Source organism: Simochromis diagramma, unplaced genomic scaffold (assembly GCF_900408965.1).
Source record: "Simochromis diagramma unplaced genomic scaffold, fSimDia1.1 OVJJ01000216.1, whole genome shotgun sequence".
NCBI classification, from domain to species: Eukaryota; Metazoa; Chordata; class Actinopteri; order Cichliformes; family Cichlidae; genus Simochromis; species Simochromis diagramma.
The window spans coordinates 9,655,390-9,675,927 of record NW_024386883.1 but is presented as its reverse complement, the minus strand read 5'-3'; the positions used below and the strand labels follow the sequence as shown (position 1 = coordinate 9,675,927).

At 39.3% G+C, this 20,538-nt stretch overlaps 1 protein-coding gene and 1 long non-coding RNA gene across 3 annotated transcripts in view; one reads left to right on the top strand and one right to left on the bottom strand.

The window, feature by feature from the left end:
• Positions 1 to 1,532: 1,532 nt before the first annotated feature.
• Positions 1,533 to 20,538, bottom strand: part of sept8a (septin 8a) — a 39,638-nt gene continuing 20,632 nt past the window's right edge. The window contains exons 7-10 of one of the 2 annotated variants that reach the window (XM_040032196.1): positions 14,429 to 14,597; positions 14,133 to 14,265; positions 12,928 to 13,097; positions 1,533 to 3,937 (exon numbers count right to left, since the gene is read on the bottom strand). In XM_040032196.1, coding sequence (XP_039888130.1) covers positions 3,772 to 3,937; positions 12,928 to 13,097; positions 14,133 to 14,265; positions 14,429 to 14,597 — 638 coding nt within the window. In that variant the 3' untranslated portion in view covers positions 1,533 to 3,771. Of the gene's footprint in view, positions 3,938 to 9,078; positions 10,230 to 12,927; positions 13,098 to 14,132; positions 14,266 to 14,428; positions 14,598 to 20,538 lie in introns of those variants that run through there. The other variant, XM_040032197.1, reaches the window with a different exon arrangement.
• Positions 7,806 to 20,289, top strand: LOC120733783. The gene is made up of 3 exons (XR_005695903.1): positions 7,806 to 7,916; positions 16,548 to 16,551; positions 20,259 to 20,289. It is a non-coding gene; the product is annotated as an uncharacterized LOC120733783 (long non-coding RNA).

The following is a 20,538-nucleotide window of genomic DNA, read 5'->3' as shown; positions in this document are numbered from 1 at the left end:
TGTACTCTGATTATTGGGTTGGGGGGGTTTTTTTTGTTTGTTTTTTCACACAACTACTTGAGCGTGTGATATCCTCACCCTCCACATTGGATTGCAAGGTGATTGCACAGGTTGCCTGGTGTGAGGCAACTTGTCTCCAGACAATCATGGTGTGACTCGGACTCACTGCAATCACTCTCAGACTGACTGTTAAACTGATTTATAAACATGCAGATTTCCAAAACCTTGCAATCAATCTGATACAGTCTACGAAAATTACTGCAACTCCTCTGCAACACATCTCTTTTCAGCAGGAGACTAGTTAACTGTATGTATTCTGGTAATATTCTGGCAGCAACTACATCACTATTTATGGAATTTTCAAAACTGAGGTTCTGACTGGACACTTAATTTAGCAAGTAGATGGCAACAGAATTGGATGTTCACCGATTTATCAGTTAATTGCAATGTTATTACAAACTGCATGTAGTTGCCAACCAGTTGCAAACTGATTGCAGACTGACTCCGACTTATTGCCGTTTCAAGGCAAAGGCAACAAAATCACAAGTTTGTTGCACATGATCACTAATAATGATTTTAAAAATAGAAATACATAAATAAATAAACGCCTCCGACTTCAGTGCATTTTCAAAACATTGTTTATTAATTTCCCTTTTTGTCTGTGTGTGTTTAACAGGTTATAGGCTCTGTTAAAGGCCTGGTTGTGCAGAGTGGATGCAACTTTTCAACAGCGGAGATTCTTCGCATGGAGAGGATCATTCTAGACAAGCTGCACTGGGACTTGTACACCGCAACACCCATCGACTTCGTTCACATAGTAAGAGAGAATTCAGCAGATTGACAAGCAGACAGAATTTTTTTTTTTTTTTTTTTCTTTCTTTCTTTTTTGTAATCTGGACCTGAACTCGAAATGCTTCATGAATTCAGCTCCTGGTCTTGCATAAAAACACACGTGGTACAAAAGCGCACATAAAACTGTCATGCTTGCATCATGTTTGCTTCAAGATGGCATTCACAAACCCTCACACCTTCACCTCCCCCTAAAGAAAAGAATTGGTCCTTGTAGTGATTGTGCATTTATTTGATATGACTCAATGTGGCTACAGTTATATATATTAATATAACAAACTCCATTCAGTTGATAAAGAAATCCTGGATTTCACTAAAAGCATATCTGGAAGGCTGGATTGTGTTTTTCTTCATGCCACTGTTTTAGAAATCAGATTTGATTTCTTTATTTTTAATGAGCAAAAATTCCAAATATTTGTTTTTCCGGTTCTTAAATGCAGATTTTAAATAAATCCTCCAAAGATTTAATCCAGACATTTTTTTTTTCTCACTTTCCTTCTAATTCATTGGCAAAGATGACATTTAGTGATTCATAGACGATTAAATTTGTCCATTGCAGAGTAAACAGATGAAAGAATTAAACTTGACATTAAAATAAAGCTTTAGTGCCACTTTGATCTAAAGATTTGACTTGCAGATCTCCATAGTGGACAAAATCAAGTTGTTTTTTTTTTTTTTTTTTGTATTTTAAGCAATAAGTCAAGCGTTATGAGGCTTCTCTAACACAGAAGGCTGCATGTGCAAGCTGCAAGCAAAGTAACATACGTTGCATATCAGGCCAAGGCACTTCTGACTAACCCTGCAGCCTCGCTGTGGAGACCTAAAAGATGAGCGGCCAGGAGGGTATAAAGATCAAGGATCTCTAAAATTATATCTGGGGTAACCGCTCAAAAGCTTCGTGTTGTGTTTACAGCTTGGATCTGTGGCACTACTTGTTAAATCTTCCCAAGTCATTGCCTGAGGAGGTAACCGCTCACTGAACTGTCAACAAACACACACACACACACATTATTTGGATCCCCCCTCGTGCAGTTGGGCCTCGGGCTGTATTCATAATGCTTTTAAGTGAAAGTCAAAGAGCAAAAATTCACGGGACTGAGGTAAACGTCTCGCCTGTGAAGGTGCTCTAAAGCAAAATCTTTATCCATGTGATAGAAATAAAGCAGATTGTAGGCCAGAAGCTGGAAGCTTTATGAATACAGCCTTGACAAATGGTTAAACTGAATCCAGCCACATGCTTTATGAGTTTTACCTACGACTCGTGATGCACACTTTCAAATGCATCTGACTTTTTAGAAAAGTTAAATATTTTTATTTTTGTCTTCTCATTGATTCTGACTCTGTCTCAACCCACACCTCAACGACCACCAACATTCCCAACAAATGTATAAATAACATCGTTGTGATTCTGAGAGCAGTGTAGGACTGCTTCTTAAAGCCACCAACCGTAAACTGTCCCCCCCCCCAAAAAGCAGCTTGGCACATTCAGGCTGAATCCCCACTAAACTTACAAGGAAAAAAAAAATGGCACTTCCCCTCCAGGCTGATATTTATGTCACAGGTTTACCGAGTGCAGTTCTTATTGTGGCTCTATTATTGTCCTAGCGCTCGACTTTTCAGGTATTACAAAATCCAAGACTTTTAAAATAAAGACATGATGTATTAATAAAAACTATAATAAAATAAAGACATTTTCTCTCTTTGTACTATTCAAATAAATACTTTAACTATACTTTTAAGTATGTCACAATTACATTCCCCCGGCCCTGAAGAAGTTTCCCTTCACTAAATAAAACTGTATTCTACCGTTGTCTACAAAACGGCTAACAATAGACTCTATCGATTAATTTGTCACAGACGCTCCACCATGACACTTTGATATGAATAAATAAGAGGATTTACAGAGTTTTCTTCGTGTTACCTCTCGTCGTTCAACATCCATGTGAAACTCCTGGAGAAGCACTATCAGCTGTGTGATGCTAAAAACCATCTTTACTGCTACATTACCCTGAAAAGGACTCCAGAAAGAAGTGTAGTGGTGAGGGGGGGGACTCAAGAAATTATATTGACTTTAGCACCACACCGCTGAATCTGCAGCTCCAGGAACATCCCACTTTCTTTAAATCCCATGGCTTATATTTGCTACGGCGTAAAAGACGAAATAAAGCAGATGAACCAAACGCTATGTGACTAAATGAATGACGGGGTTTGAAACAAAAGCTGGATGAATGCATTCCTTTTTTCTTTTTTTCTTTTTTTTTTGATTCTCAGGATGTTCATCTAAACCAAAAGACTGAGCCAGCTTATTCAGCCTGTACTCACTGGTTTTAGTGAAGCAGATTAATTAGTTTATGTTGCTATTTGGAAAAACTGAAACCACCTTATTTTTTCCACTGAGCCCCAACTCAGGTTTGTCAGTTACCTCCCACAAACGGTAACACAGAAAAGCACTGCACGTACAATACGATACAAACGAGATTACAATAAGCAGTCGGACAAAGAGGAGGGGGGGTTTGGCGGGCTTCATTAGCAAAACCTGCACTGCTAGAGCTTCAGGTTTGGACCTCTACACTCACCTTTGATGAAGAGTGGATGATCAATCGGCAGATTGATCACGTCTTTGTTGGTGAGAAATTTGTGTAAAAGGGATGAATGATGTGCAGTTAAATGCACTGGTATACTTGATATAAATCTAGCAGGTTAGGAGTGGGCAATGGGTGGACAGACGATGAGATAACAATGACATCGTTATGGTAACATTTTGGTCTCTATGTTCTTTCCCCCGCCCCCCGTTGGTCCATCCTAGTTCCACGCCATGCTCGTCTCCGGCCACCCCCACCTCATTCCGTCCATCGGTCTCGGATCCGGTGTCGGCTGGTACCCTGCAACGGACCCCGGTGTCCCCCCCGTTGGGCTGGGGAATCAGAAGAGACCTCCCGGCCTCCAGGTGGCGTTGTGGACCAGGCAGGTGCAACACTGTATGGCTTGCCACCAGCTTTGGCAGTTCAAGGGCTCCACATTGGCTTTGGCCATCATCACTTTGGAGCTGGAGGCACTCACACCCGACTGGTTCTCCATGTTAACGGATCTGCTGAAGAAAGCACAAGTAAGAAAAAGCGCCTGCTACTTTCTCTGGTCACGTTAAACATCTTAACGCAAGATATTCAGGGATTAACACATACTACAGCCCAACCAACAGTTTCATGTATTCTGCATTTAGTTTTTGGAATTTTAGCTCAAGTAGATTTTACCGCAAACGTGATAATGGAAAACATGGGCAAAAACTTGGACAGTATTGGTCGGTTTGTTGACCTCATGCAGAGAAATGTAATATATGTTGAAAATCTAGCACTTTCAGTCCAGGCACTCCATGAGTCGTAGCAAAGCAGTCTATCTCAAAATCCAACTGGAAAAATCCCAAAAGCTTGCCCATAGCTGTAAATCTGCAAGCTGCTTTGCAACCCTGTTTTTGTTTTTGTTTTGTTTTTTCCCTGATCGAATCAATGTCATGTCAGTCACTGATGTCTACTGTGCTCTCAGCTTCTCATCTATGCATAAGAAATAAAGCTGAGGCCATAGGACACAGCCATAATGACAAACATTTGATCGTAGAAACTGTTGCACGTCAGGCATTTCCATTTGTATACCACCAATTCACAAAAAGCTTAGCCTCGAGATGCTTTAAATCCTAGATTATTGGATTGAACTCTTATTTGCTGCCATGTCAAATCTTTAATTAGAAAAGTAACTTATTAGCAGTAACCCTGGCAACAAGCCTGTACAGGAAGTAACTAACAAAATGTTGTTTAAACACTATATGTGTCTTCATTGTTTGTGTTCTGTTGCAATTTCCATTTAAAAGCACACTAACACACCAAAGTCACAAGAAAGACTTTCCTACTCTGGCAGTGGGACCATCTGAAGTATAATAGACTAAAGTAGAATCAACAATATAGTCTGTAGGCCATCATTTACATCATGCTTGTCTCTTCTTTTTCTTGTTCATCTCACACACATTATCATGCTTCTTCTTGTTCCCATCTCCCAGGTTGACAGTGCGGAGTTCATCCATTGCAAAGAGGTGGTGGACGAGTACCTGCACAGCCTGGAGTTCTCCCTGACAACCAACGCCGTCTACATTTTCAACAGCACTCAGATCCAGGAGGAAGAGCGAGCCCAAAGCCCCACGCGGCACTTACGAGAGTCCGGGAGGGACCGGGGCGATGGACAGCAGGGGGACTCGGACGAGTATTACGACGGATTCAGAAATCTCTATAACGAGGAAGCGACTCCCTGGGACAGAGGGGAGCAATCGCGATGATTCGTTTGAGCAGGAGGACATCTCGTCGTGCCCCCCACTGCACCCTGCTGTCAACTAGGAGGACATTTTATTCACACCGTCCACCTTTCGTCTACAAGGACATTGTGGGGACCCAGATGCTCCTCGCTAACCATAACATTTCAAGATTTTGTTTTTTGTTTTTCCTAAAAGATTTGGCTAATGTAAAATTTAGTATTATTTTAGTTTCTTCTTTGCACTTGTCCTCACTGACTCTGAAGGTGTCAGGATTTTTTTGGGGGGGGGTCTTATTCTGATCTTGTGGCTTGTTCTTGGTGGCTGAGCTGAAGCTGCGGGGAATCACTTACGTTACCAAAATTAGATTTGAATGTTTCTCTTTAGTGCAAAGTTACTGTTCTACCTGTAAAGGCCTTCTTCCCCTTACTTTACAACCTTCTTTTGGTTCACATCAACCCCAGATTTTTGGGGGGGGTGTTTGTTTTGGGGGTTTTTTTATTTTTGGTTTTTGTTTTTTTTTGTTTCGTTTTTTTGCTTTTATTTTTTTAAGGCCTGTTTATTTGCTTCTTTTCCAAGTTTGATGGTGCCCCCCCTCCCGAGCCACATAGCACTTTGATATTTAAAAAAAAAACAAACAAACAAAACAAGCTTTTTTTCTTTTCTTTTTTTTATACAAATAATTATATATTTTTAACCTCTTTTTATTATTTTAATCTTAACTCTACTAAAGTTTTCCAATTTTGTTAAATGTTTATTTACCCTTTAATTTAGAAAAGTTACATTTTTACTTAAAAGCTTTATTTCATGACTTAATTATGCAAATGTTTTTATTAAATTAAGTTTCAGCCTGAGTTGGTTTAAATTATGCAGCTGTTACATATCATATCTGAGTACCTTTGGGAGATTGATTCAACACTAGAGCAGAATAATAAAAACAATGGTGATTTTTGACGGCATGAGATTATCTGATTGATGATGCAGCATCAGTGATAAATTAGCAATATTTTTTAAAATTATGTACTGTATGATAATCTGAGGTTGACCTATGGGATTATTCTTTCCTCTGATGTGTAAACTGATGAAGGCTGATGGATGGGAACGCAGCGTCTCTTGAGGAACTTTACCTCCACCGCTCTACCAATGCTGGAGAGACTGATCTTTGATTTTATATATTTATTTTTGTTTAGGTGGCTCAAATTGTGTTCAGTCTCAGTAACATGACTTCTAATGTGAACAGGTTATTTTCTCATTTGTAAAGTCTGCTTTGATTCATCAAGTCGATCTGAACCAAGCAACACATTCCTTCAGGTACTGAGGCAGCTATATCTTATTGTCTACCATAGAAATAAAGCTATGATTTCAACAAATAAAAATTCATTTCCTGATATTTTGAATGTTTTTGGTTTTTACTCAATTTTTGCTTGATATTTAGAGATTTTGTCAATTACTGCATACGAGGATCAAGTAGTTGGGATGGGGGGGGGGGTTAACAAAAAATCGGAAAAGTCAGTGACACTAAAAAGAACCAGGTGGTGAAACATTTTATAGCTAATATAACTGCATCTACAAACTGTGGAATAATGTTCCTCAACATAAAATTGCAAATATTTCATCGCCTACAGTACATATTATCAAAGGATTTAGAATCTGGAGAAATCTCTGTGCGCAAGGGAGTTTTCTTGTAGTTTGTCCATCCACAAAATCTGAGCTCACAATCAGTCGTAAGTAGGTTAAAAAAAAAAACTTATCTAGTCAAACCCCTGAAATACGTCATGCATCTCAGCAGCTATCACTTATCTGTCACTGGCTTTGATGTTGTGCCTCAGTCTAAGTATGTACATGGAGGCTGTCAGGGTGATTAGCAGGCAGCTTTGTTGGCAGTGTTAGTGTACTACAGCACAGAGAGAGCTCTGAACATATTGTAGGGCTGAATGAGGTCCAGTGAACTCTGCAGGTGGTAGACAGAATAATACCAATGCTGGCAGATCCTTCACAGTAAATGGAAAACAGTCTCAATTACCCAATAAAATATCTCACAGATTATTATAGTCTGTGTAGTTTTTCATTGATAATAAATATAGCATTTATGTACATGTTATATAAATTTAGAAAAGAAATGCACTTACACCTGTACCTGTTATATCATACAGCAGCTAGTTAACACTGGTAACAGGAAAAAGGGGGATGCCCCTGGGCTCATAGCCAGATCTGTATTCATGACATGACCATATTAGGATTTCTGCCTTCACTGACATCACAGTCTAGCATAGAAAAAAAAAAAAAACACAAAGTGAGTGTTTTGTCCAGTAAAAATACTATATACCTCATCTATCTGATATTTTGGTCATATTCAATACGAGCAAGCACCTCTGTAAATTAGGTTGCATTCAATTAGAAAATGTTATTTATTGAAAGAATGGTGGACGGAGTGAACAAAGATCCCGCTCACTTTTATGAGCCCAGTTGGTGGCCCAGGCAGACGCTCACAGAAAGCAGCACTGATGACTGAGGTTGATGAAGATCCACCTTTTATGACGCATGACATCAATCGGGTGGTCAGGGATCCCTTTGGCGAAGAAGTTACCGATGGAGTGTCCAGAAATTTTAGAAAAATACAAGTTTTTAAATTTTACTCATTTCAAATTATTTAAATCTGCCTGTCTAATATACAAAGTTATACATGGTCTGGCACCTCCACCAATGAGTGATTTTATTAAACAAAAGTCTAGCAGTGTTGCCGGGTCTCGACTGACTCGAGCCACTGTTAGAGGTGATTGTGAACTGGCACTCAGGCGGACCACCTTTTCACAGAATGCTCTGTCATATCAGGGAGTGAGCTTCTGGAATAGTCTTCCACTGTCAGTGAGGGAAAGTACAAGTCTATCCATCTTTAAGAGTCACTTAAAAGGGCGGCTGAGGGACACACAAACATGTAATCATGTTTAATAATCATGTTTTATATTGGACGGGAAAAAGAGTTAGTGTATTACAAAAAGGGAAACAACTGTTAGTGCAATGGGTGAACGCAATATCACGATGGTCAGGGCATGTACAATACTGGGGTTTGTGCAATATAATTGATGTGTTTCCGTTATTGTTATCTATACTGTCCTCTGTGTCCACTCTCCTTGTCATTGTTTGTTCTAGTATAATGTGATCACTGTTTTTGTCCTTGTCACATGACCTGTAAATAGTGTCTCTGTACGTTTTTACTAACTTGTGTTTAACACCAACCTGCCAGAGGGTCTGCAGATGGAAATTAGCCCAAGGCTATAATCTGGCATATTTACATTTGTTAAAATGTTCATTAATATGTATTGCCCCTCTTTCTAAAAAATAAATAAATAAATAAATAAATAAATAAATAAAAAGAAATCTGGAGAAATTCTAAACAATGAAAGAACTTAAACTGAAGTGGGGAAGGAACTGGGTAGGATGTGGCCGGCGTCAGGTCGTACGGGTTTAGTAGGGTGAGTTTACTTTAATAGTTTGTCATTTTTTTTCTTCCATTTAGATAGTCCTGGACAGGAATTGGGTCAATTCAAGCCACTCTGTTCCCAGTTACCATAGTTTATATTTTCATACTGGAATGATGAAAAAGCTGAAATGCAAAGTGAAGGGAGGACACACCTTTCCACCTCTCACTCCTTTGAAAAACACACAGCCACACCCAACAGAGGTGAGCAGCGATGGTGAAAGCAGGGAGGATTGTGTGCCGAGCACACAGCACTTTGTTCTTCAGTTAGAGCTCGCTACACAGGAAACACTGCCTCAAGCTGACAGCTGTTTGGTTACAGCGAGGGGCCGTCAGCCTCTGTGTGTTGTCTTAATGCGCACCTGAGGGAATGAGAGTCTTCACCTGCCTGTGCTTCACTTTCAGCTCCATGCTGGGTAAATATAGACAAACAAATCATGGCAGAGACGCATCAAAGTCAGGAGTGGAAGGGTGTGGGGTGGGGGGGTTGCATTTATTTCCAAAAGACACACAGTAAATACAGCTGCTCTCTTCTACATCTGAGTGTAAACGCGTCTACATCAAGCTGAATAGTTTCCTGAATCCTGGGTTTACGTCGATATACTGGCTTTGTGTTTGCGTCCACTGTCATAACAGTCACATCGAGACGATCAACTCACCGTTTACAATAAAGTTAAATCACTTACGGACAATGTACACAATCATATGTGCTTCTTATAACAATATCAGATTTAAAAACTAGTACATTTTGCATATTAAGCTTGGTAAGCTCTAGAAAATATTCACATACATTTAATGAGTTAAACTGAAACAGCACCAGAATATTGCATACATTTCTTTAAAAAAACACTTAAGATTATTAGGTTTAGGTTGTCAGCACCTATGTGTATGCAATATGCAGTACACAGGTACTCAGTTATTGCTATTTAAGTATATTATTTGGGCTTAATTGATAAAAAAAAAACAAAAAAAACAACTTTAACCGACTTTAACTTTAACCAAGTTTAACCGACACATTTTATCTGGGCAATATTTCAGAAAGATCATGTATTTAAAGACAAAAATCTTTACTGATAACTTCTTTTATTATTTTTGTAATACTTGCTGAAGAGTTTCAAAAATGTTGCCCAGGTGTTACCTTGTAGTACCAAACAGTCAAAGGTTCGAATGGTTTTAAGCTCTTATTTCTTGTGTGGATAGTTAATGAAGAAACAAAAAGAAAACAACAAAATATTTAAATCACAATTAAGCAAAACAAAACGCATATACATACATATTTATTTTAAAAAGTGTCCAAAGGAGGGGGGGGAAGCAAAACAAACAAACAAAGATCCTGAATAAATGAGATGGCCTCTGATGGAACGTGAATATTTTTGCTCATCATCTCTCACCATCTTTCACTCTTTTCTTCCCTGTGGCTTCACCATCATCATCATCATCATCATCATCCTCAGTGTCTTTGGTCCGTGTGCACAATATCAAGATGGAATGTCAGAACAAACAAACGAAAACAAACAAACCAACAAAAAACAGATGTTGTCGCTGCTATGGTGATGGAGGACAAATCCATGGCCGTGTGAGGAAGGGTATACAGCGCCCAAAAATTAACTGAAAAACAACAACAAACAATAAACCAAATAAATCGAATGAACAAACAGCGACTTTACTGAAATAATAAGTGAAATAAAAGAGAGGGATCAGAAAAGCAGCACTGAAGCAAAGTAGTTAGGAAGCTCAGATAAAATCGTAGCGCGTGTGCTGGTGAATGAGGTGTGAACCTTTTAAACTACACTCTGTATGATGATTACTTGGAACACCAGTCCTGAGTGAAACGGCCAAAAATGATGTTCGGAAAAGCACAAAATGGAAGATCTGCAACAGGAACAAGAGTAATGCACGTGAGCGGCCACAAGATGGAGCCATGTGCCTGGTCAACTTGGTGGGAATGACCATGAAGACTTCACTGCCGTTCACCTATGACCAAAGCTTGGCATACACACAGAGATGCTTTTTAACCACTCAGACGGCCACAAGCTTCACTCAAAGCCAGCTCTGATTGTGATACAGTGTGTAAGGGACCGCCAGCCAACAAAACAAAACACAGATAAAGAACTGAAAAGGAGCTACACGACAGACTGAAGTAAAGTGAAACCTGAACATTGTACACGTTTGACTGTCTGAAATGGCCTTGAAATCATCAATATGAGATAACAGTGCAGACTTTCAGCTTTAACTCAAAATCCTGAATGAATGTGCAGGAATTACTGCTATTTGTTGATATATGTGCCCCATATTCACAGGACAAGTGACTGGCAGGTAGAAGGTTCGTGACCAGAGATGGGCAGTAACGCGTTACTTGTAACGCGTTACTGTAATCCGATTACTTTTTTCAAGTAACGAGTAAAGTAAGGGATTACTATTGCAAAAATGGTAATTAGATTACCGTTACTTTCCCGTAGGAAAGCTGCGTTACTGCGTTACTAAAACCGTGATTTTTTGCGAGAATGTCCCACGACAGTGACGTAAGCGAGTGCGACGTTTGTGACAACAGCTGTGTGCAGATCAACAATGGATCATATATCGATTGTGGGAGAGAGTATGAGCATGCAGCGTTTAAAGCGTGGAAGTACTGACCTTACTTTGAGTTTGATTCCATAAAAAGTGACAAAAACATTAGTGTCCGTTGTGCGTGGGAAGAAAACTTCTTTTTACAGCGAAAAAAACCCCTAAACTTCCAAGCAAGCACCGAGTAGCTACGACGTAATGGGAAACTCACAGAGAAACTCGCGGATTCTTTAACTGACCGCGGCACACCTGCACCAGGGTAAACCTCCGCCTACCGCAGTCCTGCTTTACAGGTGAAAATAGAGCAACAGGACCGCTGAGTCTTTGACTTTATTTATTTTCTGCTGTGTTTTACTTGCATCTATTTGAAAGACTGAGTGTAAACACAAAAAATATTTTATTTTATGTGCTGGAATGTGTAGAAAATAGGTTTAAGTGTTAAACTAATTTATTCAAGTCAGAGAATGGTGCATATAATAAAATTTTTGCTTGATGCATAAAGTTAAAAGATTAAAACTGATAAAACAAGTTAAAAAAAGAGACTTTTCCATTTGATTACATTTTGTATGATGGATTATGTAGAAAAAGTAGAATTGGGCTGAAAGATCTATCGCTTTATCACCTCTTCAGGCTGTAAATCGTGTTTTTAAAAAGTAACTAAGTAACTAAGTAATTAATTACTTTTGAAAATAAGTAATCAGTAAAGTAACGGGATTACTTTTTGGGGGAAGTAATCAGTAATTAGTTACTGATTACTTTTTTCAAGTAACTTGACCAACACTGTTCGTGACCAGGTCATTTCATGAAAAACTGAGCAGATAAAAGTTGAATCCAAGTACTGAACTTGCATTTTGTAGCTCCTAATAAGGATTTCAAAACGTTATCAGCTTCAAGAAACTTCAAGCTAAACTTCTGTTTTACTACATGAGTTTTATGGAGGTTGAGCAAAAATGTTGGTCTAAGATCAAACTCATTTTATAGCTTCAACAGTCAAGTTGTACTTGACCAAGACTAAACCAGAAAAAAGCAGCCTCTTATCAACAGTACGTGAACAAGTTGGTCTAAAGACAAAACAAGCTGAAGGCTCCTAGAATGCCGCTTTAAACAAAGGAATTTCAAAACAATGCCGACTGGGCTTTGAAACAACCGCAGCACCTTGATCCCTGCTGTGATGGGTGAGCTATAGATCGCTATGCATGTCAGTGCAATACCGTACTTAAAAAAAAAAAGCATCAGGTATAAAGTGGAAGATTTAACAACGATGAGCACACCCCTATTGAAACATCAGTTTTGCCCTTTCTGAGGTTTTCACTACTTCCTGACTGAGTATCCTGAATAATTAGAGCGAGGCGAAAGGAAAGAGTGAAAGCACAGGAAATGTTAAGCTTGGGCAGGACAAAAAGGAGAGGAAGTTTCCTTAACGCATGCCAGGCCTTTATAATGGTTGAAATGCTTGTGTATTGGAGACAGGTCGACAACAGGTCTAAAGCAGCAAAACATGCTCTATTCAAGGCTCCATAAATCCAAGAGAATTAGCAGAATGCTAACCTCGTGTATCAGTGTTACTCAGCAAAACAAGAAGAGACAAGAGCAGCGGGGAAATCATTTCAGGTTCTGAAGGCACACAGTGAAAGGCAAGAGGATTACTTAAAGAAAGGAGTAGGGTTTAAAAAAGAAGCAGCTTCCTGTTACTGAGAGAAGAATGACACGATTGAGTGACTTAAAGGAGGGACTGCCTTACTTTTTCTTGTCCTTGTCTTTCTTGACGGGCTGAGATAAGGACAGTGTCTCGGCTGCCGCCTTCCTCTTGTTAAAGGCGTTCATCTCCTCCTCCAGGTATCCTCGCTTATCCTCCACCTTCTTCTTCTCCTCCTGGTGCATCCGTTTCAGCTGCTCGAACTTTTCGTGCAACTGAGGGGGAGAAGACGAGTGTGGAGACGGACAAATGGGATGAGGACAAGAGAGACGAAACTTTAGAAGAAAGGGCAGTTTAGGAAGAGTTTGTCTGACTAATATTTTTATACTCAAACTGAACTGAACATTGGCTTTTCCTATATTTTTTCAGTGTATATAATTTTGTCTTGCATGGTTATATTACTAAGAGCAGGTTAAATAACCATATTATGAAGTGCAGTGAAAAACAAGGCATCCCCCTGTTTAGTCATACACTGCTTCCCTTGTGATCGACAACACACCATCATCCGCTATTGCATGTGCAACACTTTGGTATGTATAACACTGGATGCACTGCAGAGCTGCTCAAAGTGTTTTTGAGGGCCCTGTTAAGTTGACAAGTAGACACTCAAACAAAATAGAAACTATTAAATGCAGGTGTTAAAGACCTAAAGTGTGGCTTTTATGGTTACTGGGAGCCCTTAGCAACATTTTATGCACTCCTCAAGTACAACAAGGAAAGAATGCACTATTGTAGATTTCAATTGTAATACTATGATGGGAGGCGAAAACTCATCTCTTTCCAACACTGAGAAAGTTGGTGGTAAACTGTAAAAACTGCACAAAATTTAAAAATGCCAAGACAAACTTTCTTAGATCAGACATACAGTCAAGTTACAAACAATAATTTAAAGTGTTTGATCTGTGCATTTCTTTCTGTGTAGTCACAGCTTCCTAAACTGACACTGAGTCATAACTTTGAGCCTCACTGTAGGGAAATCGTGTGATGAGGGTCTTGGTACTTTCTCACAGTGGTGCCAGATATGAGTGATTAGGATAAACCAATACAAACAGAGTCGGTCATTCACATGTGCAGACACTTTGTCATATCTTAAAATGTGCTGAACTCAACAGGTTTTACAGATGCCATGCAAAACTGTGTGCACAATATTTCTGATCTTCTGACAAAAAAAAGCACCTGAAGTTGATGTGTGGACATGTCAGGTGCAATTGACTACCAAATAAACGACAGCTCGGCTTTTCCAGACTGACCTCTCTCTCCTTGTCTTTAAGTTCTGCTTCCGTCTCTTTTACTTTGTTGACAAACATTTGCCGCATTTCTTCCTCTTTGCGCTGCAGATCCCCCAAGAACTCTTTCCTCTTAGCCTCATACGTCTCCTGAAGGCTGCAGAGCAGTAAAGCCAGGACAGAGAACAGAAACAAAGAAAGATTAGGCACAGTCTTCAAAAGATAATCGTTTCCTTTCATTGCTGTTGACAGTTGGTTGACTGTGTGAGCCTTTCAATAAACGCATTGTCTGTGTTGCACTGGGTGTGTCCACCATCTACCTGAATGGCTCGCTGTCAGGATCTGTATCTTTGAAACCCATCTCCTCGAGCTTGCAGCGCCGGTACAGCTCATAATGGCGGGCATGTGTCTGCTCCCTCAGATCCTCCATGTTGACTCTGATCAGCATCTCTCTGAGCTTTACAAAGTCGCAGTGGCTCTCGTTCTCAACTAAAAGGACAAATACAGAACGCCATGAGTACAGCAGCAGAGACTCAGGAGGCCCTTTTAGTTATTCCCTCCACATTAGACTCCTCTGGTGTCCAAATAATGTTGTTTTCAGTCCTTGCTTCACGCCTTCATTCAGTGCCTGGCCATCATTTTCAAATGACTTTAACATGCCATCTGTCACTCCCTCAGCCTCTCTTCCTCTTAAAAGCAGGAATGTGAAGCCTCCACAGGAAACAGATAATTCGGCATGTACATATACGCCATCCTGAGTGATTAAATTAAACCAAAGCAATTTTTTTTTCCCAGCAGACTTCATATTCTGCACTTTTCATGCTCACTTTGTTCAACTGGAGAGAACTTTCACTTTAGTTTCACGTTTGAGTGAGTCTCACACTTAAATGCCTTCATGGTGACGAAAGGGCAGGAAGTGTTTCCTGCCTCACAGACTGACAGCAGAGGAGGGGAGAGGGGATGATGGGTGCCCTGGGCATCCACTCTGTTGAAGCCTTCAGTCACAGGTCACCTCACCCCATCAAAACAATAAGGACTGTTCTGATAATAAAATGTGTTTCATTTTGAGGCCAAAGCTAAGATCTGTAATGGCAGGAAAACCTAAGATGACTGAACCATTTTGTACAGTAAAACAATCTCAAAGTTAAGATAAAACAAGTGAGTCATAAAGAGCTAATACAGGCAGAAAGAAAAGTCAAACAAGCACTTTGGGGGACTGTAGATCAGGAAGTACTATAAACCAGCTATATAAATGCAGTCCATTTGCCATTATTTACTGAAGTTCTGACGCGAGTTTTGTATTTTAGCTAATACTGACAGTTTCCCACCATAAAACGATGATCTTCAATTCAACTATAGCTAGCGAGAATGCTTGCTACAGATCCGCTGTTGCTGAGAGAAATCTTATTAAAATAAAATAAAAACAAAAAGGGTTTAACTTGCGTGCAACATCACTTGTTCAGATCAAACATGCAAGGCAAGACTTCAGTACATTAAATAAAAACTTTTAATACCTTCTGAGTTCATTCGATCTCTTTTTGTCTATATTGGAAACTAACTTGAACAACATCTTCAGTAAGCTTTTTTTGTTTTGCTTTTAAATAACAGGAGACGATTTGGAGAACAATGAATGGAGTATTAGTAGATCCCAAGGATATCTTAATAGAATGTTTGACTAAACTAAAAAAAAAAAAAGCATAACTCATTAAAAAATTTGTTGAAAGTCAAGTTCATCAACCTACTGGCAAAACTCAGCAACCCCTTAAGATTACTTTGGTTGCTTCAGACCCAGTTTTGTGAAGAAAGGTCACCATGGTGAGAAAATACAAAGGCATTATGTTTAAATACCACCAGAAGCTCTAAGGATGAATAAACAACAGTGGTGGCATTCAAAAAGCACAATTAGCATGGCAATTAGCTTTTCCAGGTGGACACAGATGTGAAAGTCTGCAGAGGATGACGTTAAAATATAACAATGCAACATAAAGATTTAAACAAAACAACAAAGGGTAACTTAAAAAAAAAAAGAAGGCATTCCTTTATTAGACTTGGACAAAACACAAAATAAATTAACAAATTCTTTTGAAACCAAAATTAATTTCAAAAATCAGCAGTCATTCAGCTGCATGACTCAGTCACTCGTGTATTTTTTGCTCAAATTTGCTGGCTAACCGCACATCATTAGTGGAAAAAACATGGGTTAAAAAAAAAAGAAACTAGCCGTTTACTGGGGCTGCATCCAGGCTACAGAAAATTATTGTTCATTTGGCATCTAATAGCCTCTCTTCTGCACACTACCACCACTACCACCACACCCCCGTGAGGACTGAATGAAGGCCAACTCTCCAACTGCCTGCAGTACTGAGCCCTCAAGATACAGAAGCACATGGCTCTGCTGGTACACAGACACATGCACAGAAATACAGAAGCAAGCAAGAGAGATGTGGCTCCAAATAAAGTTATCAAAAGTAAACATTCATGCAATTAAAAATCTAGAATGATCGGTTTGTACTGGGTTGATTAACTGCTCCGTGAGTCTTTGGAAAGGCTTCCAGATGTTTGGAGTTTCAAAGATAAATATTACAGATTAGGGAAAGCTTTGCCTCATCATATACATCCTTCAGTCTCTGCTGAATCCTTGAATTCCTTACTGCTTTCCAAATATTTATTCCCTGCGCCAAGGAGGTAGGTAGGATTTTGATAGTGTCATTCTATCTGTAAACACCATAGCTCAAACTGTTTTGAAACAATTCTGATAAAACTTAGTAGAGGTGTAGAGTGGGGTCATGTTAACAATCCATTAAAATCTGGCTTACATCCACCAAGGTCTTCAAGGTCAACTCACTGACTTATTGTGCAAATATTGACAAAAAGCCTTATAGCCAAGTGTGGGCTATATAGAGTTGTTGAAATTGACAACAGTTTTTCACACTGACAAGAAAATATTGGCATGGAACATTAACCCTAACCCTTTAATTTTATTACAGTACAGTAATGGGTTATAACCATTTAAATACAAAACACTTTGGGCACATGTACAATGATCTGGGTCATTTATGCTTTCTTCAAGAATTTTAAGATGGACAGATGGAAATATTCACAATTTGCTAATCTCTCACTGTCTTGCTGTGGGCTTATATACATACTATGTGTATATACTATTACGATATTTAAATGGTAATAAAAGCGAGTCATGTTGTAAAGTACATGCCGTACTTCATGCAGGGATGTGGGAACCAGCGGTGCTGTCTTTTACAGTATAAAGACGTGATCTCACCTCATATTACTTCAGTGCATGATCATTTCCTCTGGGGCCGTGTCTAGACTCTTCTTCTTTCTTTCTTTTTACTTGTTTGTATAAGAGAACATTAATAAATTGTGGTCAAATAATGCCCTTGTACAGTGAGGCTGTTTGGGTGGTGACGAGTCTTCAGGCGTGTTTGGTGAGGAGTTCTGAATTTAAAAATCCAGGGTCACTGTTTATTTCTGCTTTCTGCTGAAATATTAAAACCAACGAAATATCGATGGACGGATTACATTCTCAGAAGAAAATAAGTCTGCGAAAAACTTGATCTATGTGATTATTTAGTAGCTTTTAGTGATACTTTTACTGAGTAGATTAATGCTGAATAATACATTTTTTTTAGATCAAGAACACATGTACGTTTCTGAACTTACATAAATCTACACATTCTCAGTATTTACTGTTTATGTGATTAGGGATGTGTAATTTGATGCCAGAAAAATATTCTTAATTTTGTGTTGTTTTCTATCTGTGTGAACAGTAACACATAGAAAGCTGCAGAGAAGGTCTGCTACGTGTCACAGATGTCTGGAGTTCAGAGATAACAGCACAATAAGATCTTGGGGAAGATTAAACACACACACACACACACACACACACACACACACACACACACAAAGACCCCCTGAATAACTCTTTTAGTCAGCAGACAGCCCTCGTCCGTCTTTCTTCAAGCTCATGGAAATTTCTCATGACTCTTTAAGAGGTTACCATAACCCATCTATATGACATCTGGCATCTACAAACTGTTTCCACAGATTGAGAGCCTCCCTTCAGTCAGCTGCATGTTATAAAACACAGAGACCTCTGTGCTCAGATACTGTGACAAGTGTGTTGTATGAATGATGAGCAATCAGTGTGAAACCAGGGCTGAGTCAAAATGGAAGCAGCTTTGCTGTATTATATCCCATCAATTTAGACTTTTGATGCCAGACATTGATGGACTTTACTGATGAGACATAACCATGCAGACAACAACAAGCTTCAAGAGTCTACTGCACAAGTTATCGTTGTTTCTAAATACAAAAATAAAGGAAAATACTACATACCTGCTTGCAACTATAATACATTATTGTGTGTTATGTAATATATAAGAACACTTGTAAAAATAAGAAAAGCAACCAGGAAAGAAATGAGCTTACAGCAGGGCTGACAAAACTTTTTTACAGTAAGCACCAGTCTGTCGGATGGTTGACTGGACTAGAGTAGCACAGTGACCGATAAGTCCAGAGGAATCCATCCCACAGGAGACACGCAGCAGGCTTTAGAAATAACCACAGTGTCCTCTGAGGGTTGGAGAATGAGAGTGGCCAGTAGATAATGCAGAGAGGAGAGGAAGAGAGGACGGGTGAGGGAGGGAGCAGTAAACGAAAAAGGAAGGAAGGAAGCGAGAGATGGAGGGAGAGTGGAAGGGAGTGAGCGAGGTTCTCTGAGAGGATGACTCCCACATGAGCGGCAATATTCTCACAGCAAATCTGTGTGTGTGTGTGTGTGTGTGTGTGTGTGTGTGTGTGTGTGTGTGTGTGTGTGTGTGTGTGTGTGTGTGTGTGTGTGTCATTATTAAATTAAACTGTTTACCATCATTGACAAACACAGAGGAATGAGCTGTGGGAAACAAAAACTCCCAAGAAACCCGACGTCTCCACGGGCAACGCATTCATGCCAATATCCAGGCATACATCCAGGCTCTGCACGCCTACAAACACAATGCATGAAGCTAAAGACGAGACATCGTTAACGATAAACTGTCTGCGTGCGCACAGAGACACTGTCAAAACGATCTCCATACTTCATTTTAATGTCACTCCGCATAAAGTGACACTGTCAGCTGTGGAGGGCATTCTGCATTAACGGGTAAAAATAAACAGGAAAACTATGGGATGCACTCGCCACTCTGCCACGTGCAGGAAACATCCTTCACCGAGGATACTTAACTGAGTAAAACGTCCTTAACAAACAAAAAACAAATAAAAAAAAACAAGAACAACAAAAAAAAAGTAGTGAGTCCAGCTACTAGTTTTTATTTTTATTTTAATTAAAAATGAATCATATGATTCAGAGCTTTGTCAGTCATATATTATTTTTTACTGTACATAATAATTCAGTGATTCCTGCAGGTTACTTTTCTTTCCACTGGCTTTATTGTTTTTCTCATTCTACTTTCTCAAATACAGAGTTACTGCCTGGTATGACTTTTAATATTGCAAAACATCCACATGAACACCCAAACACAGGCACAAGGACACTGAGTCACCTACTTCCTCAGATATATAAAAATAAACAAAAGATAAAAATCCCACATGACCACTTTCAGCCACATTCACAGCACAGCGAAAACAAGAAAATCAAGCAAACTTATAAAACGGCGTAACAGCAACTGTACAACAGTTCAGCGTTTGTGCCAATATCCCAAACAGTCACCTGTCACACATTAGGTACGCCTATTCAAACGCTCAATAATGCAAATGCCTAATTAGCCAATTACAACTTAGTACTTTTAAGTAAAGAGACAAGGTCAAGATGACCTGCTGAAATTCAAACAAGAGCATTAGAAAGGGGAAGAAAGGTCACTTAGGCAACTTTGAATGTGGCATGGTTTTCGGTGCCAGAGTGGTTGTGCTGAGTAATTCAGAAACTACTGATGGTTCAAAAAAAAGAGGAAATATCTGATGACTAGCAGTGCTCTCTAGAAGAAAAGACCTTGCTGATGTCCGAAGTCAGAGGGGAGTGACCAGACTTCTTTGAACTGATAGCAAGGCAAAACTAATAATCATTCACTACAACCAAGGTATGCAGAAGAGCATCTCTGAACACCCTGAAACCTTGAAGCAGATGGACTACAGCAGCAGAAGAGCACACAGGGTGCCACTCCTGTCAGATATTAATTTGCACAGGCTCACCAACACTGGACAAAGGACCGGAAAAAAAACATTGCCGGTTGTGACTAGTACTTTATGGAGTATAACCATTTTCTCTAACTGAGGATATATAATATGTGGTATTTTACAAGAAAAAAACACTTTCTTTTTGTAGTAGTCCTGAAAAATTAATCAAACAAGAAATGATCCTTTAATAAACCAGCTATTTGATTGTAAAATACAAACACAACATATTGTGGTTAAATTT